The 22363-nt window shown below is 43.2% G+C and overlaps 1 protein-coding gene across 1 annotated transcript; it reads right to left on the reverse strand.

The window, feature by feature from the left end:
* Window positions 1-3211: 3211 nt before the first annotated feature.
* antxr1a (ANTXR cell adhesion molecule 1a) lies at window positions 3212-21037 on the reverse strand. Its single transcript, XM_084025116.1, has 18 exons — window positions 20631-21037; window positions 17182-17253; window positions 17009-17080; window positions 16396-16477; window positions 16245-16278; window positions 15472-15551; window positions 14840-14908; window positions 14356-14436; window positions 13693-13753; window positions 12877-12975; window positions 10226-10295; window positions 10051-10129; window positions 9364-9459; window positions 7857-7898; window positions 7102-7197; window positions 6505-6672; window positions 5186-5266; window positions 3212-3626 (listed from the first exon to the last, which is right to left on the reverse strand). The coding sequence occupies exons 1-18, from the start codon at window positions 20786-20788 to the stop codon at window positions 3246-3248; spliced, it is 1821 nt and encodes a 606-aa protein (XP_083881242.1). The 5' UTR covers window positions 20789-21037; the 3' UTR covers window positions 3212-3245.
* Between the last annotated feature and the right edge of the window lie 1326 nt (window positions 21038-22363).

Consider the following 22363-nt stretch of genomic DNA (forward strand, 5'->3'; position numbering starts at 1 on the left):
AAACTGTCGGTGAGCGCGAGCGCGACCCCCAGGAGGATGTCGTTGCACCGACTGACCACGACGACGGCTTCGAGCGCGGCCGCGGAGTAGCTACGGACGACGGCCACGGCTCTGAGCAGGGACGGCCTCCATCCTTCCACCGCCAGGAGCATTGTGGGAAGTCGTAACATCCGGGAGGGCAGGTAACGTCCACCGTCCTTCACCTGCACGTAGAAACTCCTCACAGCTGCGGCGTCTGATTGGATAACTGCCAAAACGTGTTTTCACCAATTAGTTGGGACAAAGCTTCACAATAGTGTATTTTCTTTGACTTTGAGGAAACGTTGCAGGTGTAATTGATAACACTAACGAGGGCTCCGTTGTAGTCACGTGTTCCCAGCAGCTAAACCAGGAACCTGAATATTTTTATGCTTTTTATTCTACCACAAGCAAAAATGTCAGCCGTGTTGTTTATTTTTCAATTTGAAGAAGCTTTTTTTTTTTGTACTACCAAATTTTAGTACGCCAGAAAAAGGACTAGTCCCAAAACATATACCAGGATGTCTCCTGCATCGGTCACTTTTTTTGCAGCATGCATGCATTTCTGACCCACAAATCCTCTGTGGATACATGCCTGAGGGTCAAAGTTCAAGATGTCACAACAAAGTAGTATTTCCCCAATGGAATGCACACTGCATGCAACATACTTTTGTACGGGCAGGTGTAGTATTTATTACAAATAAAGACATATACGTGACTCGTAACACAGTGTGTTGCTCCCCTTCTCTTTCTTCTCCCAGCAGCCCGAGGATAACAAGAAGTGCAGGCCTGTGACATCACCAGCCCAGTTAATGCAACCGAGCAATCAGCCAACACACCCGGTATTTATTAGATATTGTTTCCTGCCTGCTCCTGATGATGGGTATTAAATCTTTTCGTCCCTTTTTTAATCTTCTTTTAAAGACTTGTTTTATTTGTCAAGAAAGTCCCTGATCTCAGCAGTTGATGCATAATAGGTATAGATGGATAAGCACGTGGCTTTCGGTTTTTTATTATTTTATTTTTTATTATTTTTATTGATAATCTAATCTTATCTCCCCTGCAAGCTGCATGCAGGCCAGACACTCGTGAATGTTGGTTTAACGCAAAGCTGGCCTCACTTCCAGCGCTGCCAAATTCTGAAGAAAACAAAATAAGGTCAACTTCATCTCTGATTTTAATGTTTTATACTGATGAACTCCCACACACACACACACACACACACACACACACACACACACACACACACACACACACACAGTGCCTATTGTTGGGGTTTTATCATATGGGAGACGTCTGTGCATGTCTGTGATGTCATGTTTATATAGTATATGTTACACATCTGTGCTGTAATTCTCAAGGCGGAGTGGAAACGAAAGCTGGCGACGGACGCCATGACGTCTCGCATTTGAATGTGTCTGACAGGCGGCTATAAAACGTGGCTGCATGTCGTCGACCTCACATCTTAATCAAAGGGACATCCAGAAGCTCGCTGGTTCTCCCGTCCTCCGCCAGTCCCCAAATAATGTCACGGGCGATTAGCAGCAGGACACCTTTTCCTGCAGCCTGTCCACATTTCCTGAGGATTAGATGGCGTCTAATATTTTCCAAGATTGCTCACTCCGTTCGTACGTGTGACATAATGCAACATACGAACATCTGGGATTAGTTAGCCATACTCTTTTTCTCTCTCGCTCTCTTTTTCCAATCACAGGGCGTGAGTGAGGTGCTCTTTTCTTTTTCTTCTTTTCTTTTTGTAAAAAGCCACCGTCCACTGTGTGAACCCGATGAACCCATCAGCCTGTGAAATCAAAGAAAATAGGATAAAGAGTAAAAGAATCTTGTGGCAGAGAAATGAGGAGCCTTTTAAAGTCATTAAAGCCTTTTATGGGCTTTTGATGAGTGATGTTTTCGTGTTGTCAGGAAGTAAATGGGTTTGCAGGTAAGTCATTTGCATTGGAAGGAAAAAATACAGAAAGACAAATAAAATAAGGAGGCCAATTTAATACAATTGTTTACTTTCATTTTGAATTAAACCAGCAAAGAGGTCTGCTCTGTGTTGTAATGGTGGAAAGTTACACAAGGTCTTCTCAGGTTTTTGACATTTACATAAGGCTGTTTGAAGCACTGCTTTCTGCTGATCACCCTCAAGGTTCAGCTCCATGTTAACCTTTTAATGTAATCTACACTGAACTTTAAATGACCAGTGAAGCAGCAGGATTTTATCATATTTTACACTTTGAAGAGCTGAAAAAAAGCATTTTATTTGGGTTGAAAAGCCTCTTTCTTGCTGAAACAGATATACACACATTAAATCAAAATGATTATTTACATGAAAGCCCTTTGTTAGAGGCTGCTGGTGAAGGAGCAAGACGATGCGTGAAGCTTTTCCCTGACATTGTTAACGTAACGATGGATTTGGCTGTGATTGCAGACATCTCGGTCAGGTCTGTTATAATTAAATATCATGTGCAAACAAAGATGAGGCCAGCTGTGACTCACATTAGGCTGATTTAATACGCTTACTGTACATGTGTTCATCAGGTGTTTCCTTTTCTAACCTGAAAAATAAAGAATGCAATCTACTCGACACAAGTAAAATAACAAAAAGATGCATTAACGACGTATAAAACAAGGTAGAAACAACGATTGCATGCACTTGTTCAACATTCAAAGAGTAAACAAAACAAAAAAAATCAGGGATTTTTAGATTCTTGTAAATCATCTTAAATCTGTCGAATGTTTGCAACAGGAGTCTTTTATCTCTTATCAGGAGATGTTGCACATATTTTAGTGTGACGGTCATTTTGAGACTGCGCTCCTAGTTCAGAGGCGTTGGCCGACGAGCTGTTGTTCCTCTTCTTCGGTCGGGATTCGTCCAATCTTTGCGTACGCACGGAGGGGACAACGGGGCCCGAAGCGGCTCTGGGGACCATGGAGGAAAAAAATGTTTTTCGAGCCGGCCTGCATGACCTCATTTGTAGGGAATGTCGGTGTAATTCAAGCATCCGAGCAATTTCGCTGTCGGGCTAGATGTGTACAAAGAAGGCTGCAGACAAATAGTCCTCGCTGGTCCGCTTCACGAGGCAGGAAAGCCCACCGAGCGTGGCACAAGGCGCTCACAGGTCCTCTCAGGTCCAATCAAGGGTCATGTGCTCACTGTTGGTGGGACTCCGACTGCCCTTTTTAAAAAAAAGTCTGTTAAACTCCCGTCTGCTCCCAGAGCTCTACAGGCCGGGGCGAGGCGGAGGGCGGGCGGGTGGAGGAGCTCGTCCCTGTGGGAGAGGAGGCAGGGAGCCAGTCGGGGAGGCAGAAGGTGGAGGGGTGGGCGGGCACACCGGCGGGTCAGGTATGTGCAGGGCGGGAGGAGGGAGAGCCCGGGTGGGAGGCGGCGTGTATGGGGGAGGGGACGGGGGAGGCGAGGATGGAGGAGGTGTGGAGGAGAAGAAGGATGGAGATGACGGAGGGCTGCCGGGGCTCGGAGGGAGGCAGGCCTGCGGCGGAGGGGGGGTCCTGCATGGGGGGTTGTAGATGGGAGACGGCTGGTGGCTGTAGTTCGGGTAGCGAGGAGAGGGAGACTTCATGCGGGTGAAGTTCATGCATTTGCCCTGAAATGTGAAAATCCAGATTTTAGAGGAAAATGTGGGCTTTCCTGTCCACACACACACACACACACACACACACTAATGTGGTTTAATATCACATATAAATACTGTATTTCTCAGAGTAGATAATACAGATAATTGCCCCCCTGACAAAATAACCTGCCACCGCTCTTCCCCCAAAAGCAAAGTGAGGTCATGCAGAGAGAGACTCTCATATTGCAGAAAGGAGCTCCACCCTGGGAGCAGCTGCATGATCGGGGCGTTGCAGCCGACTGATAAGGCCTGACAGCGTTCCTTTGAGCCTCATTTACCAGCGAAATGACCTCGGAGGCGAAACCAGCCAATATGATACATACATGCAGCAAGGATTCGCTTCTTAAAGGACAATTCCACCCTTGAATTGACCTTGATATCTCGCAGCTAACCTGAATATCGTGTCCTTCCCTGTTTGATTCTTTTACTAATTAAATCAAACGTTTTTTAAAGAGGCTCAGTAACACGCGACACCTCCTCCCTCCGACCACTGCATTCATTTAAGGGAAGTTATAAAAATCAAGGTTGTGACAAGAGACTCCTAATTGCAACCAGAACAAGCTCGTTAACTGCGAATCATCAAGGATGCTGTTTTTTTCCACTAATGAGGAGGTTTATAGTGTGGAGGACTTCTAATTACACAGTGGTGGTTGAGCTCTACTTACTGTACCGTAATATGTATAATACTCTACCGTAATATACCGTATATATTGAATAATGCTTTTAATGGATTTCTACCTGTATTTATTGGATAAGATCATATCTAAAGGAAATGGGAGACGTGTGATCTCATTCGGAATGAATTCGCTCTACTTGCTTATGTGTGTATGTGTGTTTTAGCACTCTAGCACTATGATATGAGAGTTTCTTTCATTATTATCCTGGCCAAAATAATTGTAATCAATGATATGATCATCAAAATGTGCTTAAAATTAAACTGTTCATTTATTTCAGGTGTTTATCGAGCCTCTTAAGGGTTAATCCTGCTCTCAGAATGCAGCCCATTGATGCGTTTAACTTAAAAATGTGGCCTACAAAATGTTTGAATATCCCTTTATTTTTGAAATCCAGGAACATGAGCGACTGTTATGTTCAGACTTTATCCAGACTCATTTTTTCAACTCTTGTAGATCCCACAGTCTCAGACTACACGTCAGCTGCCAACAGTAGAGGTCATCGTACTGTTATGCCCCCCAACACCCCCCCCCCCCCCCCCCCCCAAACCCCGTCCCACTACAGCTGGCCTTTGAGGAATTAAATTTGCCTTTTTTTTAATGGCTTCCCCAGACATCCTTACATTGCTGCCCGCTGTAGTCAGTCTAAATCCCATCTCACCACAAGGTTTCCCATGAGCCTTTCTGCTGCGTATTCATTGCTCACAGCTGGTCTATTTTCTCGTCCTTTTCAGATACAAAGGAATCGCCTCCTTTTGCCAAAAACTGCTGATGCACGGCCAGGAGCCTTACGTCAGCGGTGAGTCAGAAATACATACGTGATTTATGGTTTCGTGCCTTTTGACTTCTCCTTACCTTGTCACCCGGGTGAGGTCTCATTACGGAAACGCGGTCGTAGCCTTTTCTTAAGAGTACCCATAATGCATCCAGTTTGCTCTATGGAAACAGAGAGGAAACTTTAAAACCATTATAATAATCTTAAATTACCTTTTATATGTATAGTTCAGAGACTGATACCTTGGATTGGATACCAACACCTCAATAATGCTTTTTTACTATACTTTGTATGAAGAAAAACTCTGACTATGTTTCTATGAATGACTACAGCTAGTTTCTCTACTATATGCAAAATAATTTATTCTGTAAATATTCTGCTTTCTTGAAGTGATGGTTCATAATCAAGATGTCAATGAATTACGAGTTATTAGTCATTGACAGTCTCTTGACCAAATTCTGTCTTTTCAGTTTCTTTAAGTTGATTTTCCCAATAGTTATTATTAATCCCTTTTCTAGATCCACATGAACCACCTTTCACATGAATGCAAAATATGTAAAAACATTTGTTTGCTCCTCATGAAATGCATCGGGGCTAAATTACAGTTTCTGGAGAACACGGAGAACAACGAGGATCTGTTGTAACTGAATATTCTCCGGTCCAGCTCAGCTGAAAACAGAATCTATCGACACATTAGCACCACTTCACCTGTCTGTCCTGTCCTCAACGTATCTCTACACCAGGTAGGAATGACCTCATGTGTTTTAAAGATACCCAGCCCTGTATCTGGTCACACATCTCCACACAGTGTGACCCCTCCGTGTGAAAATGACCCGTATTATCTAACTCCACGGTGACGAACCCAAATCCGTTTCAGTCCGTCGAGAACTGACTCTTCATACTTTTTAAACCACAGCAAATACTTTGAGGATATCAGGGCAGAGAATGCAGCTGTTTTTCCTCACAAAAAGTGCTGGCTTTGCAGGCCCGCTCCCTGGAGGTCAATCCAACGGGAGTCTGGTTTCTATTAGCAAACCCCCGCCGACTGCAGCCTTCACAGTGGCTCCTTTAACCCCATGCTGGCCCTGGAGGAAGGGACCGTGTGTGCCAGCAAGTCACCTAAGCTTTAGTACCTCAACACACATCATGCTACTTTTCCACTACGCCGTTCTAATAACACTATTACTTACTTATCCTCCGCCAGAGTTACATGGAGAGATGTGTAACAGATGTTTCGCTTCATGCGGGACACATGCTAACAGCTGAGGAAGTCATTTATCCCAGCAGAGGTACACAACCATGAATGCATTGATAAATAAAAGTTATTCCTAAAACAAATCTAGCCAATCCTCCGTTACATTTTTGTTATTTTGAGCAGATGAAGCGCTTCTGCTGGTACCTTGATGGGCGAGTACCACTTGCGTGAGCCCATGGGTTTGTGCATGCCATTGTTGAGGACACGCATCGGCGCCTCCACGTACTCCTGGTCAGGCATCTTCACTTTGGCGTTCTTGGCTTTCTCCAGCTTTGCTCCTTCTTCGGTGGAGCCTTTCTCCCCCCAGCGGACCTAATGAACGGAGAGCGTGGAGAGTCAGATGCTTCCAGTGTGTGGCATCGATGTGAAAATGTGGCATAAAGATGGTCAGGAAATGAAATTCATAGATGAGATCAGGCTGCAACCTCCCGGACTGTGCCTTTAAACTCGGATTCTATCAAACAGCCAGCAGGGGGCGACTCCTCTGGTTGCAAACTTCTATTTCTCATTGGATTTATTACCTCGGTAAACATTGTAAACATGAGTTTCATGATCTCAATCCGTAGTTCCAAGTCTTCTTTAACAGAACGTGATGTTCATTCAGTAAATTATGGTCCATTTAGAGTCACATAGATCATAAAGCCTGGTATGCTAACCTGGAACATCCTAGCAGGTTGCTTTTAACAGCCCTCATCCTTGTTTCATTAACAGCAACAGCTTGTTCAGATAACCTGATCTCACCTCCATCCTTTTTATCCCCCCGACTCCTCTCCCTCCGTAGTAGGAGGCGTCCACAGTCGGCCACTTCTTCTTCGGGGTTTCAAAGTCTTCATCATCCTATGGGAGTGTGGCAGGAAATGATTAATGAACTCTTTGACAAGCTAACTAGCTAAACAGTCCCCTCCGTTCTGGTTGTCAGATCAGAGAAAATGAGCCTCTTTATTCTCCCTTTCTGACCGAATGTTGTCTTTGAAGCCGTGGTTGCCATGGCGTCTCCCTTTTGGATCATATCACGTTAAAGTCGAGCTGAAACAGCATTTCTAGAGTCTCTAGATTCAGAACGATGACTGATTTCTGAGTGGAAGAGGATCAAGGCGGGACGTGGGAGGAATTAGATTTGATCATTTGAAAGATTAGCTGACGTTCTCTGGCGCTGTGGAAGGCGGATGGATGCCATATTATTGGTAGTAATTGGTTAATACTAGTTGCGTCATATTTTGTTTTCCAGGATAAAAGAAATATTGGATTTTTGATACAAAGGAATTGGAATGGAAAACACGGATTGACGTCTTGAACACAACCAGAGAGGACTGTTATTCTAAGAGGGCGTTAACTCCCATTGGATGAATTTCTAATTGAGTGAAATCAGAGTTTTACGCCAAGTAGCGAGCGAACGCCGCCGCGTAGCCATTGAGGTTTAATAAGCACAATCTAAACACTGGCAGCTGTCTGAGTCTTAAATAATGAGTTTCTAGTGGAGGCGCTGCAGCTCTTACCGAACTCTCCTCCAGAGGCGGTGGTGGGGGTTCATGGATGATCTGTGGGGGGAAAACATCACATGAGAGGGTGGAGGGAGGAGGGCGACATACGTCAGACAACAAGAGTCACAAACACATGGATCAAGCTTGATTTTCTTAAAGGCTGCATGCTTCAGCAGTGTGTCCACTGTGTGCAGCACGATGGTTACACAACACGCGAGGAGGAATTGTTTTTCCTCCAAGTCTCTGCAGGACTTTACAAGAGCCATGCACTGACCTAGAAATCTGCTATCCACATTTTTTTGTCCCAAGGTTTTTGATTTGGAGAAGGAACGATTAACCGGCTCTCATAAACATCTGTATGCAGCAATATTATAGTATTTATCCTCTATTTTGTGCAATTTCCTGATTGCCCATAGATATTTATAAGAATCTATAAGTGAGTCTGTCGTGCACTTTCCCCCTCCTGTTTCTTCCCGTCACCACATGAGCTGCCAGTGTGTTTTTTCACCACTGTTATAGGCCTAAAGACAATTTCTTTCTACATTAAAACACACTTGGCAAATTGAAGCGATTCTGATTCTCATTTGTGATTTTTTCCTCCACGCTTCTCCAAATCCTGGAACACGACACGATTCCCCATGGTAACCTCGAATCGCTTTCCTAAACACACTCTCTGCACGGACTCGAATTTGCAACTTAATGGGCAAGAACAGAAAGAAAGTAAAGGGAGGGACAGCCATGTTGTTAAAAACACCAAAAAAAAAGGAGGCTGACATCTCTCCCTGGCTATTCTCAACCCTCCTGTTTCCAGCGCTGGAAACGTTGGAGTGGGTCTTTGAAGAGACACCACGCTCTTCATTTTTTGAAAAGGAGAAGTATAGGTTCTGACAGCGAGCAGGCTGTTTACATGAGAGCTTGTTAACCGTTATGATGCTGGCGGGTACAACGCTGTCTAAATAATGGCACAGGCGTGTTTTCATGAAACTTTTAATCTCAAACATCTCACAGTGACAAAAACCCCAACCCAAAAGGGCTCATTTGAGTCTTTGTTTCCACACAGACTCGGATTAGTCAGCCCCGTTACCGATGGAAGGATTTACTAGTTTCAGCTCCTCAGTAAATATACTGAGGAGGTATTGAGAGACTTGGAGGTCACTTGCTGCGACCTCTGGAAACAAATTATTTCAGGAGCAGCATAATTACTTAAACACACTCGTTCACTGTGACCTTGACCTCTTCTGGCTGTTGCCTAAATTCAGCTGCAGGGACCCAGAAGGGCCAATACGCCCCCTTATTGACTCCTAGACCCCCTCACCATGGAGATGCTGTTCAGGTTAAGAAGATGCCTTAGGCGGGCGTTAGCCAGACAAACAGGCAACCTGGAAAACAGATTTCTCTTCTTCCTTATTGTCTGCGAGCAATATCACCGCATTCCAACAGCACATTTTAAAAAATGTGAAGAGAGCAGACCGGCGTGTGTGCCGGCGTAATTGTTGCACCAGCGTTTAGTAAAAAAACTCACCACGGTGCAGCAGAGAGGCCAGAACCACCAGAGCAGAGCCAAGACCAGGAGCAGCATCAGGATGAGCAGAGCTATGGCCAGGATGGTCCCATCAGACTGTGACAGAGACGGACACGCATCACACACTCCCTGAATACGTGGAGCATCAAGAGGACACCAAGCACTTCTCTCAGTGGAGACGGAGCGGCATCAGTCCGTATTTAGGATCTCGTTCAAAAGACGAGCTCGCGACCTTCTCTAGCTCTTTGGAGAGCCGGAGTTGCAGATTGCTTGATGGTGTCATCATGTTATCGGTTGATATTGGTTGTACTAGCTAGGCATGGGACGATGAAAATGTCATATCACGATCATGGCTAAAATTACTGGGTCACGACATTATACCGATCATTTTTTTATCCAGTGATAAAATCCTATATTCACTGTTCCACATAAAGTTAGAATATTTAGTTTTCAGACACAATCCTCTGTTTATTCCTATTTAAATGCATCAGTCATCACTTTTAACCAGGTGCAATGATTACATTATGTGTGAAATGAATTCATACATTTGTTTGACGCACATTTGAACACATTTGCAAATGATTCTACTTTATGGGCGACCCTGTGTATCCCCGATGATGTAAGCATGCGTCATAGTTTCCCAAGAAGAAAGAGATTTTGGATAAAATAGTTCCACGTCGTACTCACGCAGCCCACGGTGGTGATGGTGACTGAGCTGGAGATGAAGCTGAGCCCTTCGTTCATACTGACGTAAAGGTTCGCTGCCCTGGAAAAGGAAAAAGAAACAACATGTCGGCTGTCAAACGGAGAAGATGGCGTCATGTGAAACCACACATATATTTGAATACATCGCAGGACTCACATCCCCTCATCCTGAAGGACGGGTGCAGGGCAGAGCAGATACGTGTCTTCCACTATCAGAGGCTTCACCACTGGAGGAGAAGGGAGATACGGGTCAGTCCTATTAAACCGGGTTTTACCAACAAATCATGACCTGAATCACCTTTCAGATTATGCCATTGTTTAGCCTGATTAGTGAGTATTTATTTATTGACTGGACGTTTTGATTTAAATGTAATTTAATAAGTATACACACGTTAAATGAAGTTATATCCTGTCCCATCTTTCAATTTAACTCGATGACAAACTGTCCGAGAGGCAACAACCGCTTTGCAGACGTCTGCGTGACTCTCAGAAACCACCAAAACCACCACAGCCTTTTTTGTTTTTCAGGCAAAGCTCGAATCCTGTCCGTGTCCAGCTGGCTTTGAGGGAGAGCTGCTCCAACAAGCATCGTCGCCCAAGCCTGTCTGTTTATCCTGGCAGGGGGAGAGCATACCCCAGAAGTGAGGAAATCAACACAAGCATGTGGGTCGCTCCGCTCTCCTCTCTACAAACACCACCATGGACGTGGGGGGGTGCTGCCAAAAACAGCTCCCAGCTATGATCCAGGTCAGAGGTCATCCCTGCACACACCTTGCACTCGGAGTGGCCTCGCAGCCGGGTCCAAAATCCCTCGATGATAGAAATGCTGACGAACATCCAGAGTCGGTGTCATGATGGGGTTTTTTTACTGTTTACTCCCCCAGAGCCCAGAACGAGGTCATGTTTTAACTGCAGACGAGACAAGAGCCCAGAATTCAACCTTAACCATTAAGTTGATTTGGATTTACGGCCCAAGACGATGGCAGACGAACGACCTCTAAGAGACAAAGAGGTCAATTTCCAGTCAGTCGTGAGTAAACGGCAGCATTTTCTGAGAAGAAATGTTTAAATATTTGAATTTACTTGAAGAAATATTTAAAATTGTTTGGCTTTAAAGGGTTCGACACCTCAAAAAGTGCTTCCCGTACAACACCAGCTCCTCCAAGGTTCAATAATAACTCATCTTATAGGAAAGAAAACCCCTTAAAAACAACAAATCATGATTTACACGTTTCCTGTTTCTTTTAGCCAGGAGCAGTAACTCCCTGGAGGCTCGTCGTCATGGTGACGGGAAGTAAATAAAACCACAAATTGATGTCTTTAGAATACATTTTCATGAAGATGAAACAAATAATATTAAATATGAGCTTTAGCAACTATTCCCCATGTTTCCAGGCATTGTGCTACGCTAAGCTAACCAGCTATTACTTCATATTTAGCAAGAGATTACATATTTTGTTTCCCGTTATTCACACTCGGGGCGGCACGACATACTGGTATTGATAACTGTGATATATAAAAATTAAATATTGAACATTTATAATACAAATATGATATCGTCCCAAAAATCCAGTGGCACTTAAATAATGTTATGGTTACAGAGCTTCTCTCCACCTCCCCACACTTGTATTTTGAGTGTTTTTAATTTGCCAAAAAAAGAAAATAAATATAATTATCCATCATGTAGTGAAAGTCTGATCATGTGACAGCTCTGCTCTCCATGGCAACAACATCTGTCACAAGAACAGCTCCATACAGGAGCTGCCAGATCCCGGCCCGCCTCAATGTACTTGCTGCTACTTTTTTCCTGCACACAAACTCAAACATCTATTCATCTGCACAACACATGCAGGTACAAACGCTGCTTTCCCTTTTTAACCATTTCACTGTATTTGTGAAGAATCGAGGGCTGGAGCGGGGGAGTCAGCAGCCGGGGATGTATTGGAAAGAAGAGAAACTCTTTTTTTCTTCCTGTATTTATCTCCAGCCAAGCCATCCCTGTCCTAATTATTTATATTTAAAGTTTACCCCTCATGTGAACGAGTAAACTCCTTCCAGAGGAACATTCTCCAGAACTGAATGCATCTTGAGGATTATAATGAGTTTGACATGAGGAGATAATTTCACTCCTTAATTGTTTCCACGTCCGCTGTTTGCATGCAGGAAGTTGGATGTTGTAATTATGGTTCTGTGTAATTGTTACTGTTGCTCATCGTGGGCTTCACTGAGTTGTTTACGCATGTTTGATTTACAGCGAAGGCACTTTCACGCATACTTAATGCGGCATGAATAAGCAGAAAAGAGTCGTAAATGGAAGGCGTGGTGGAGACATCAGGTTAAACACGTACGTTTTGTTTTGCACGAATATGTGAGCACCTTCTGCAGCTACCGTGGCAACGCGTGGCAGGAAGTGGTCTTCCAGTAAATCACCATTAAAAGGCCGTGAGAGGGAACTGGTTGCATCCTTAAAGGTTTTCCTCTGAACTCGTGGGTGGAACTCATTCTCTTTTGTTTCTGGATTCTTTCCAGGCTGTCAAATTGTGTTGAAACAAAAACACAGAACCATTAACACCAGCGTGGCTCTTTGTTTGATTACAGAGGATTCAAGCTGTGCTGGTGATTCGCTGTTTCTCGGTTGTATTAAGATACAATCCAAACGTGTGTATTCCAGCTGTTTTTATTAGGAATGATCATGTTGGAGTCAGACTGTGAATCAGTCATGTGTGACGTAAACACACATCGTGAGCCAGAGATGTTGTTTTCAACGCTACGGACACGGTGTTGGTGTTGGTGTTGGTGTTCACTCACTCTTGGTGAGGGTGTCGTTGATGCGGAAGCTGCACAGGACCTTGTCGGCGTTGCGGGCCTGCAGGAAGCCGTTTCCTCTCACCACCACCTGGAAGGACTCTGGGCGAGGACGGGAGACACATTTCATTCAGATGGATGTTCTTTATTCATCCTAACCTGGGAAGTTATGTTTGTTACGGCTGAATTTACATATCACATAATGTAAATAATATATATCTATAATATATTAGAATATACTTGTTTCAGTTACTGAAATCACTGTTTATTAGATCATGTATTGACTGGCAGAAGTTTTGAAGAAGACGGTGTATAATATGGGAACAGATCTAGCTACAGGCTCATTTCCATCTGTAGATAAGTTGAACCATCAAAAACCCATAAACTTTCTTAAAAGCAGATGCAATAAAAACTCCAATCTTAAAAACCTAAGAAACAAAAACTGAACACTAAATTCCCGCCCACACATTCAGTGTCTCTGCAGACCTGATTGTCCTTCAGCCAAGTTCTCAGGCATAATTTAAAAAAAGTCAAAAGAACTTTAGCTGAGAAGCAGAAATGTGGAACTTTATCATCCTAATGATCATTTTGGGGCCTTCTTTAACAGCTTTTATCATTTCTCTCCTTGATTTTTCATGACTATTGCTCATTTTATAAGACACAATACCTCCTTTTGGAGTCCCAGGTACTAAAACTTGTTTTTTATATCTGTGATTGGCGTTCACTCTACTTTTTATCCTCCAGCGAGGGTTAGATGTTGGTAGATGTGCTACCGTCTGATTTAATTCCTGAACAGGAAGTGCGTCTCCCTCGTCTCACCTCCTGCACAGATACTGGACGGCTCCGCTGCCAGGATCTCGATGCAGGACTTCTTCAGGATCTGAGGAAACGAGGAGGAAACTCTTTTCAGCAGCCAGCCATGCAAATCTAACAAGGATCTCTTTATCCACTCGGCTGCAGCAGTTACTATCAAGCGCCTCTTCATTAACCTTTGCCCCCTGGTGTTATCCGACCGCGGGGTTTCCCTCTATTCTCGTCCTCTCTCCAGGAACATGACTGTAAAACCTGAAGACGAGCAGGACCGAGTCATGAACGAGAAGCTCTGACTCTGCCGTTAATCTGCTCCAGATGAAAGTCAGCTGCCTGACCTTTAACTCTGCTCAACAAACCTCCCATCCCAGTGACAACAGCCCAAACTGTTTTTTTTTGTTCATGCTAGCAAATACAAAGAAGTCAACACCGCTGAGGCGGGTCTTGAGAGATAACACTGCAGGGCTTTGATGGTGTTTGGCCGGACGTCAGCCGTGATGATCAAAGCAGGCGAGTCACAGTCGCAGCAGGTTTTATTCCTGGAAGTCTCCCTGGCCGAATGACTTAGAATCTGTGTTTGTCTGGCTTCCTGTTTGCCATGTGAGCAGCGTGTTGATGGATTAACGGGAGAGACTGTGAAGGACCACGTTCCTTTTAAACTCAAGTGCTCACCGAGTCGATGACCCCTTGCAAGGCTTCAAATCCGTCATTCACGGGGAAGACGTGGTCCTTGCTGTCAGCGATGTTTGCCAGCTGTCGGGGAGACAAGTGACAACAACGCAGAATTAGTTAAGATGAAAGCATAATTGATTACAGGAGTGGGGAAATTAAAACAATTTTCAATCCACATGATGGAGGAGAAAAAGTCTTCTTGTCTCACACCGTAATGATTACTAAATATGTGAACAACAATAACAATAAATAAATCATTTAGAGGCATTTTAAGTCCTTGTTTGCTTTATGTTTGATGGTTATAATAAATAGTTTTGATATATGAGTGGCAGATTGTTTTTAAAATTGGAGCGAACTGTGAGTAAATGTAAATTCAAAACACTAGTTTTTCAAAATAAGAGTTTGATTTCCGTAGCTTGTGATTTACACGTTTACTGTCCGTTGAAGATGTCACGAGACGTTAGGGTACAAACTAAAAACCCACCTGTGTTTCGTTGAAGTCCTTCACCCCCACGCAGTAAACGGAGGCACCCAGACTTCGGGAGCGGTTGGCCTGTCGAATATAGACACATTTAAAGCAAAAACAGGAAGAAGCTCGGCACCTGGGCTCAATTACACCTCTGCATTGCACAACAGCAAACCGTCCAAACAGAGAGAAAAAAAGAAAAAAGGCTTGTGTTTATCGAGTGTTTTACTAGAAGTTGGGCAACACCGTCTTCCTGGTGAATATTACTCAGACATCATGTGATAGAAATGTCCCACAGATGCCTGAAAGTGTATTAATGCCTGTGGCTTTTTGGGGCTCAAAGACGACCCATAAAGCTCCCACAGAAGTGGAACATTTCCAGCTCCTGGAAACGTCAGCCTCACTTCATCCCGGCTGTCAACATGTGTCTGAGTCAAGCCTCGGGCTCTCGCACACCTTTTTACCTGTAATGCATGAATGAAGGGCGGATAAATCACACATGTGTGGAGACCGACGGGGGGCTTGGATGTATAAATCTCCCTGACCCTATTTTTTCCAGACTAAAGTAAGAGGATCAAAGCGGTGATGTATTGGGTGTCAGTGTGTGATGTGCTCCATCACCTGCTCATCATGTGTGTGACCTCCCTCACCTCTCTCTCGGCGTAGTAGAAGAGATCCTCGTGGAGCTCTCCGTCCGTCAGAGCGATGATGACGCTGGCGGTGCGATAACCTGCAGACAAACGCTCAGTCAGCCCTGCTGCTGTTTCTCAACCTTATCTTATCCTGCGTTATTAAGATGCTGCCATATATGTGGCGATGCGATATGTAATCACTTCTTACGATAGCATCGGAATCACAGTTATGAGTTATATCCCTGAAGGCCTCTATTCTAGAAATAAACATAGGTAATTACAAGTCAAGAGGCAAATCCCTGAACACAGTTGATGTGATGATACTTTAATATGAAGTCGACTCGGAGGCCTTTATTAGATTAGGGGCCTTGAGCTCGGTTTCATCCTGCTGTGCAAGTTTGTCCTCCACAAAAAATCTAAACTATAGAGATAAAACAACCTTCCACCTATAAATGTCTTTATTACAGGTGGAGTTTGATATTTCACTGACTGTGAGGATGAACTTCTCTTCTCGTCAAGTGAAGGAAGGAATCTTTGCCTCCATTTACCACCTTTTCCATGTTTATGATAAGAGAGTTTTATCTTTATCCACATGTCGTATTTATCGTATGAATGCAAGTGCTTTGAGTGACTAGAAAGTCCTTATATAAATGCATATCCATTTATCATTTAAATAGTAGACATAATTGATCGTATCATCTATTGAAATCCTACAAAAAAAGGTTCTGGTTGATCCCTGTTGAGGTGAAACAGTGTGTCTGCCTCTCTAAGTAAAGAAAAGTGCTCCACACCTTCAGTGTTTCCGTAGTATATCTGCTCACTGGCCTGTGGAAAAGAAGAAAAAGCAGGATTTAAAGCACTTTTCTAGTACGCCTCCATGCTCTCGTTGTGGACCGTGTGATGTTTTGTTCTGGAGTGGATGATAAATCAGACGTCGCTCACCCTCAGGATGCCCTCGTGCATGAAGGTGTCTCCCCCTGGAAGGACCCTCTGGAGCTCCTCCAGACCTTTCCGAATGCGTTCCCTGAGCAGACGGGAAACAGAGATGACCTCAATCTAATTGGAAATGTCGCCTTAATGTCACATCCGTTTGTGAACATATACTTTTTAACACATCCAGACGCTGCCATGCGTGGTAACAGAATAATGGCTTCCATAAGGGCAGCATTTACAGATAATACCATCAATGTGTAACGGATGAATGAGTTAAACCATATCGGTTTATGTGGGCTGGAGGAACTGTCACGCAGATAGACGGGAAATGAGCCCTATAAGATACGAGGGAAAGCAGTGAATCCAATGAAAACATTTCTGTGACACTGCTGAGGAAAGAACAGACGCATCAACTGCCCACAATGTGTCGAAAAACCACATGATGAAGTAGTTCTCCAGACCGGCGACACTACAGACGGATCACAGCGAGGGAAACTGGAATCTTCCTCTCCATGGAGTTATGAGGGATCAGAACCGTGTGGCCTTTGTCAAAATGTGGCATATCCTCTCGTTCAAAAAGTGAAGGGATTAAAAGCTTTTTTTTAAGGGGATCCGCACCCACCTGTCTTCTGTCAGGCTCATTAAGATCTGTCCCTCCGTGGAGAACACAATGAAGGACATCCGCAACTGTGGGCTGAGGGGGAAGCAGAAAAGAAAAACATACGTCGCTGGATCTGTGATCATTACTTGTTGCATTGTCTCCCACTTAATGACACGACTCAAACGTTTTATTACCTTATGAATTTATGAGCTAGATGTTCAACAAAGTTGTAGATTTCTGTCCAGTGATTCTGCACGCTCCCAGATCTGAGGAGAGACAAACAAACGTGTGTTTTTTTAACCACTTCAATGCCTCGAAGCTGCATGACGTCTTCTCTGCTGCTGTGTGAGCGATGTCAAATCAACAGGAGGCCACGGACGGGTTATAAAGCAATGGGCCCCTGGGCACAGACATTTAAGGATAGGAGATAGACCCCAAAACACAAAGTAACTATAAATAATGAGTCTCTATGGAATTAGTTTGCATCTCTTTATAGTTGTTTGAATCTCTATGTGAATGTGTAGACATTTGTAGTCATTTGGGATCTTGTCATCATTTGTCTCTTTGTTGCACTTTAATGTCTCTTTGTAGTTTGTGTCATTTTCTGTCTCTTTATTGTCCCTTTGTGTCTGTTTTGTTTCCGACTCTCTATCTCCTTGTGGTCATTCTGTGTCTTTGTGGCAGTTTTGCATCTCTTTGTGGTTATTTTGTGTCACTTTTTTTGTTGTTTTGCATCTTTTGTAGTTATTCTGCATCCCCTTGCAAGTCGTTTTGTGCATCTTTGTAGTTCTCAAGGAGTCATTTTGCATCTCTTTGCAGTTGTCGCCCCCTTAACCCCATCTATCATCCACCTATCATCCATCTATCATCCACCTATCATCCATCTATCATCCACCTATCATCCACCTATCATCCATCTATCATCCATCTATCATCCACCTATCATCCACCTATCATCCATCTATCATCCACCTATCATCCACCTATCATCCATCTATCATCCATCTATCATCCATCTATCATCCATCTATCATCCACCTATCATCCACCTATCATCCACCTATCATCCACCTATCATCCACCTATCATCCATCTATCATCCACCTATCATCCACCTATCATCCATCTATCATCCACCTATCATCCATCTATCATCCACCTATCATCCATCTATCATCCATCTATCATCCACCTATCATCCATCTATCATCCATCTATCATCCATCTATCATCCACCTATCATCCACCTATCATCCACCTATCATCCACCTATCATCCACCTATCATCCATCTATCATCCATCTATCATCCATCTATCATCCATCTATCATCCATCTATCATCCACCTATCATCCATCTATCATCCATCTATCATCCATCTATCATCCATCTATCATCCACCTATCATCCATCTATCATCCATCTATCATCCACCTATCATCCACCTATCATCCATCTATCATCCATCTATCATCCATCTATCATCCACCTATCATCCATCTATCATCCATCTATCATCCATCTATCATCCACCTATCATCCATCTATCATCCACCTATCATCCATCTATCATCCATCTATCATCCATCTATCATCCATCTATCATCCACCTATCATCCATCTATCATCCACCTATCATCCACCTATCATCCACCTATCATCCATCTATCATCCATCTATCATCCATCTATCATCCACCTATCATCCATCTATCATCCATCTATCATCCATCTATCATCCACCTATCATCCATCTATCATCCACCTATCATCCATCTATCATCCACCTATCATCCATATATCATCCACCTATCATCCACCTATCATCCATCCATCATCCACCTATCATCCATCCATCATCCCTCCATCTAATGAGAGCTGGTTTATTCCTCAGATTACGGCTACCATCTTTATAATGCACCTGTCAGATGAACGTTCCCTCATAAAGCCTTCATGCATCCAGCTCTGTGATTACAACTAGGTCAGTGTGGATGTTTATCATCTTGCATTCTATTCCCTATTTGCAATAGCTGCAAACTGACCGTGGCCTTTCACAATTTTAACTTAATATTGTTGTTGGAGTTTAGAGCAGCAGCCACAAAGTCCCCTGTTGATGTTGTTGGCAAAGAAAGAAAACTGGATTAACGACTGAGGGGGAGAGAAGCTTCTCAGTTGGTTATGTCATCCCATATATTCATCAAATTACCTGCAGATGTCAATATACAAACGATAGAGCTTGTTCATGTCTATCAAAATGTCTTTTATCGTTGTTACTATGACACAAGTCCCGACACAAACAGCCCAGCCAGCAGGCTGAAACATCTGGATGCAATGGACAAAGGGCAGTGCAGAGACAGATGGGGTGACGAGGAGAAGGGTGGGGCAGGTGGAGGGCATCACTGCTGAGGTAGTGGATCCGTCTTACAACAGTAAAAGGAATTGTGTGGCAATAAATGCTGTCAGGTCACACGTGTCATGTAGGTCTGTGTCATTAAAACACAGCTCGTGTTAACAATGACTCTCTGCTGCCTGATTTCCCCCCAGAGGAACGGCGGTGTAGCTGCAGGTGGAACTGACCATCTCCATCTCCATCTCCAGCTGCAGAGAGGGAGACCTCCAGACTCATCTTCCAGATAAGAAAAGTTGGACGATGCGTTTGTTGTCGACCTAGTTGGCAAACTTTTTTGGCTTCTGGTTGTTTTAAAGCAAGTTTCCAACGCAAATATCATAAGGTAAGCAATCCTCACCGTCCAAAAGCAACAGCCGGGATACGTTAACCGTCGCTGCACAGAGGAGCTGTGTGCATCTTTATCCTGCCAGTTAGGAAATCTCAGGTAAACCTTAAATTGTTTTCACTTGACTGGCTGTATTGATCAGATCGCTCATGCTGTAGAGGATGGAAATGAAAGTTTTACCTATAAATGCATTTGTAGGAAGCATAATATCATATGAAATGTTAAGTGTGGTAGGTTTGATCAGGGGACCATGGATGCGTGGTGGAAAGGAAAACAAAAAAACAGATTAGATAAACATGGAAAGTATTTCTAAATCAAGAGCAACTTTGCAGGGAGGCCAAACATCCTGTGTGTCGTACTTGAGATGCAGACTATGTTAGAGGAAGGAGGAAGATGAGGAGATATACGATGTACGAGGATGAACAGAATCAAACAGGACTTGCACTCTGCAGCTGACCGATGAATAACACAACTAATCACTGCCATCTGTTGACGCATGCGGAGCTGCAGCGATATCAGAGCAATGCAACATCGGTCAATCCATCCGTCTGCCTGCATGAAATGACATCAGGGGGCGTAACGATAACAGAAATGACATCATGAAAACATATTGGCTGAGGATGATGAGAAGCACAGGAGCGATGTGAAATAATGCACATCCGTTATGCATTATACGCTTTCAAAATAATGCATGAATTCACTTTTTTAAGGCCAAAAGAAGAGACAGGTGAGTGGATTATTTAAATTGAGCTGTAGATAAATGCTCATTCCCCCCCTAAATAATTAAAAATTTTCAATAGCTGTTATTCACCCTGATATATTAACACTTAAAGATGAATGGCGTACAGAAACCCTCTAATTCATCCCTCCCCTCTCAGGTGAGTCAGGTATGTGTCTCAGGTAACTCACTTGTCCAAAACAAAGTAGAGGTCAAAGCCTCCGTAGCACGAGGACGACCCGGCCTGCCTCCTGTCCTGCCGCGGTCCGGCGTTGGCAGCGGTGAGAGCAACCACCGCTGCACCAAACACCGCTGCAAACCAGGAGCTTCCACTCCAGCACGAAGGCATTATTCCAGCTTTAAAAACAGACGCAGCATCAAGCTTCAATCAGGAAAAAGTTGCAAAAGTTAATCCTCCTTGCAGAGTCTTCTTTCAATCCTCGGCAGGCGTCTTCAGCATTCAAAGAAAAAGAAAAAAGAAGCAATAATAATCCAAAGGAGTGTAACTTAGAGGTTGAAGTCAAGAGGAGAGAGAGAGGGAGGGAGAGAGAGAGCATGAGTGTTGTGGGTCTCACTGTCTCTCATCACTGGCTCTGACACAGAGATGAGGAGCTCAGCACCCTCCCACTCCTGGTGCTTTTTGTTAATGACAAGACCATGCAACACAGAGACGCTCAAAGTCTCTCTCTCTCTCTCTCTCTCTCTCTCTCTCTCTCTCTCTCTCTCTCTCTCTCTCTCTCTCTCCAGATGAAGAGAGTGATGAAGACACATTAGAGTGGAAACAGTAGAATCAGCTGGTTTGTCCTGCCACCTGCTGGTGATAAGTTGCCGTTGCCGCATTACGTTTTTGAGAAACTATAAATTGTAGGCGGTTCGCTTGTTGGATTGTTGAGATTCAGTTTGGTATTTACAGCAAGCAAACATAAAGATAACAATATAGGCAAAGCAAGGCAATTTTATTTGTATAGCACCTTTCAACGACAGGGCAAAGTGCTTTACATAAATCATTAAAAGCATTGGAGAAAAATAACATTAAAACAAGCCAATAATAAAATAAAGTTTAAAAATTAAAAATTAATAAATAAATTAAAGAAAATAAATGATAAAATAAAAATAAAAACAAGAATATCAAGGAATAGAAAATACAGTGCAGAATAAGAAGTTCATCGATAGTATTGTTTAGTGAAAGGCAGCAGAAAACAGAAAAGTCTTCCATTTTGATTTAAAACAGCAGACCTGCAGCTTTCTGGAAGTTGGTTCCAGATATGTGGTGCGTAAAAATAGAGAGTTCATACATCTTATGTTAGATTTTCTGTTTATTGGCAATGTGGTTTGTCTAGTTTGTTCATCAAAATATTAAAGCAATACTGAAATACCATAATGTGTACATTGCAAGTTAACAGTGGCTGTAATCATTCCTCCTATCCATATTGGCCTTTTAACTTCACCTCCATCAATTTGTAAAATCTAAAAGTCTATATTGTTTATGAAAATATACAATATAGGCTAATTAAAAACAGCTAATTTAATTTCTAAGTTAAAAATCACCATGATGACAGCAGACTTGGACATTTGGAATCAAATAATTGTGTTATTGATGTATTTACTTGTTAGTTCCAGTAAGTTAGTTGTGAAATGTTGCTTATCAGGAACAAATAAGCCAACCTTGATTAATTATTATCTATTTATTTGTTTTTTTCGGTACATTATTTAAAACGCTTTAGCCTCAAAAGACAAAGAGAATGGCAAATCTTTTCATTTTTGGTTTGTTACCATGGTGAGAAGATTCTACAGACTTTCTTTTTATTTTTTAGAGATTGTTAGACTGAAATATATCAGTTTTCATGGATAACCAGGACATGTTGTACAAACATTAATAGCCCAAAGTATCCAAATTATTTAGAGTTTTTAGAGTTATTATTAA

This window comes from Eutrigla gurnardus, assembly GCF_963514095.1.
Source record: "Eutrigla gurnardus genome assembly, chromosome: 13".
Taxonomy (NCBI): domain Eukaryota; kingdom Metazoa; phylum Chordata; class Actinopteri; order Perciformes; family Triglidae; genus Eutrigla; species Eutrigla gurnardus.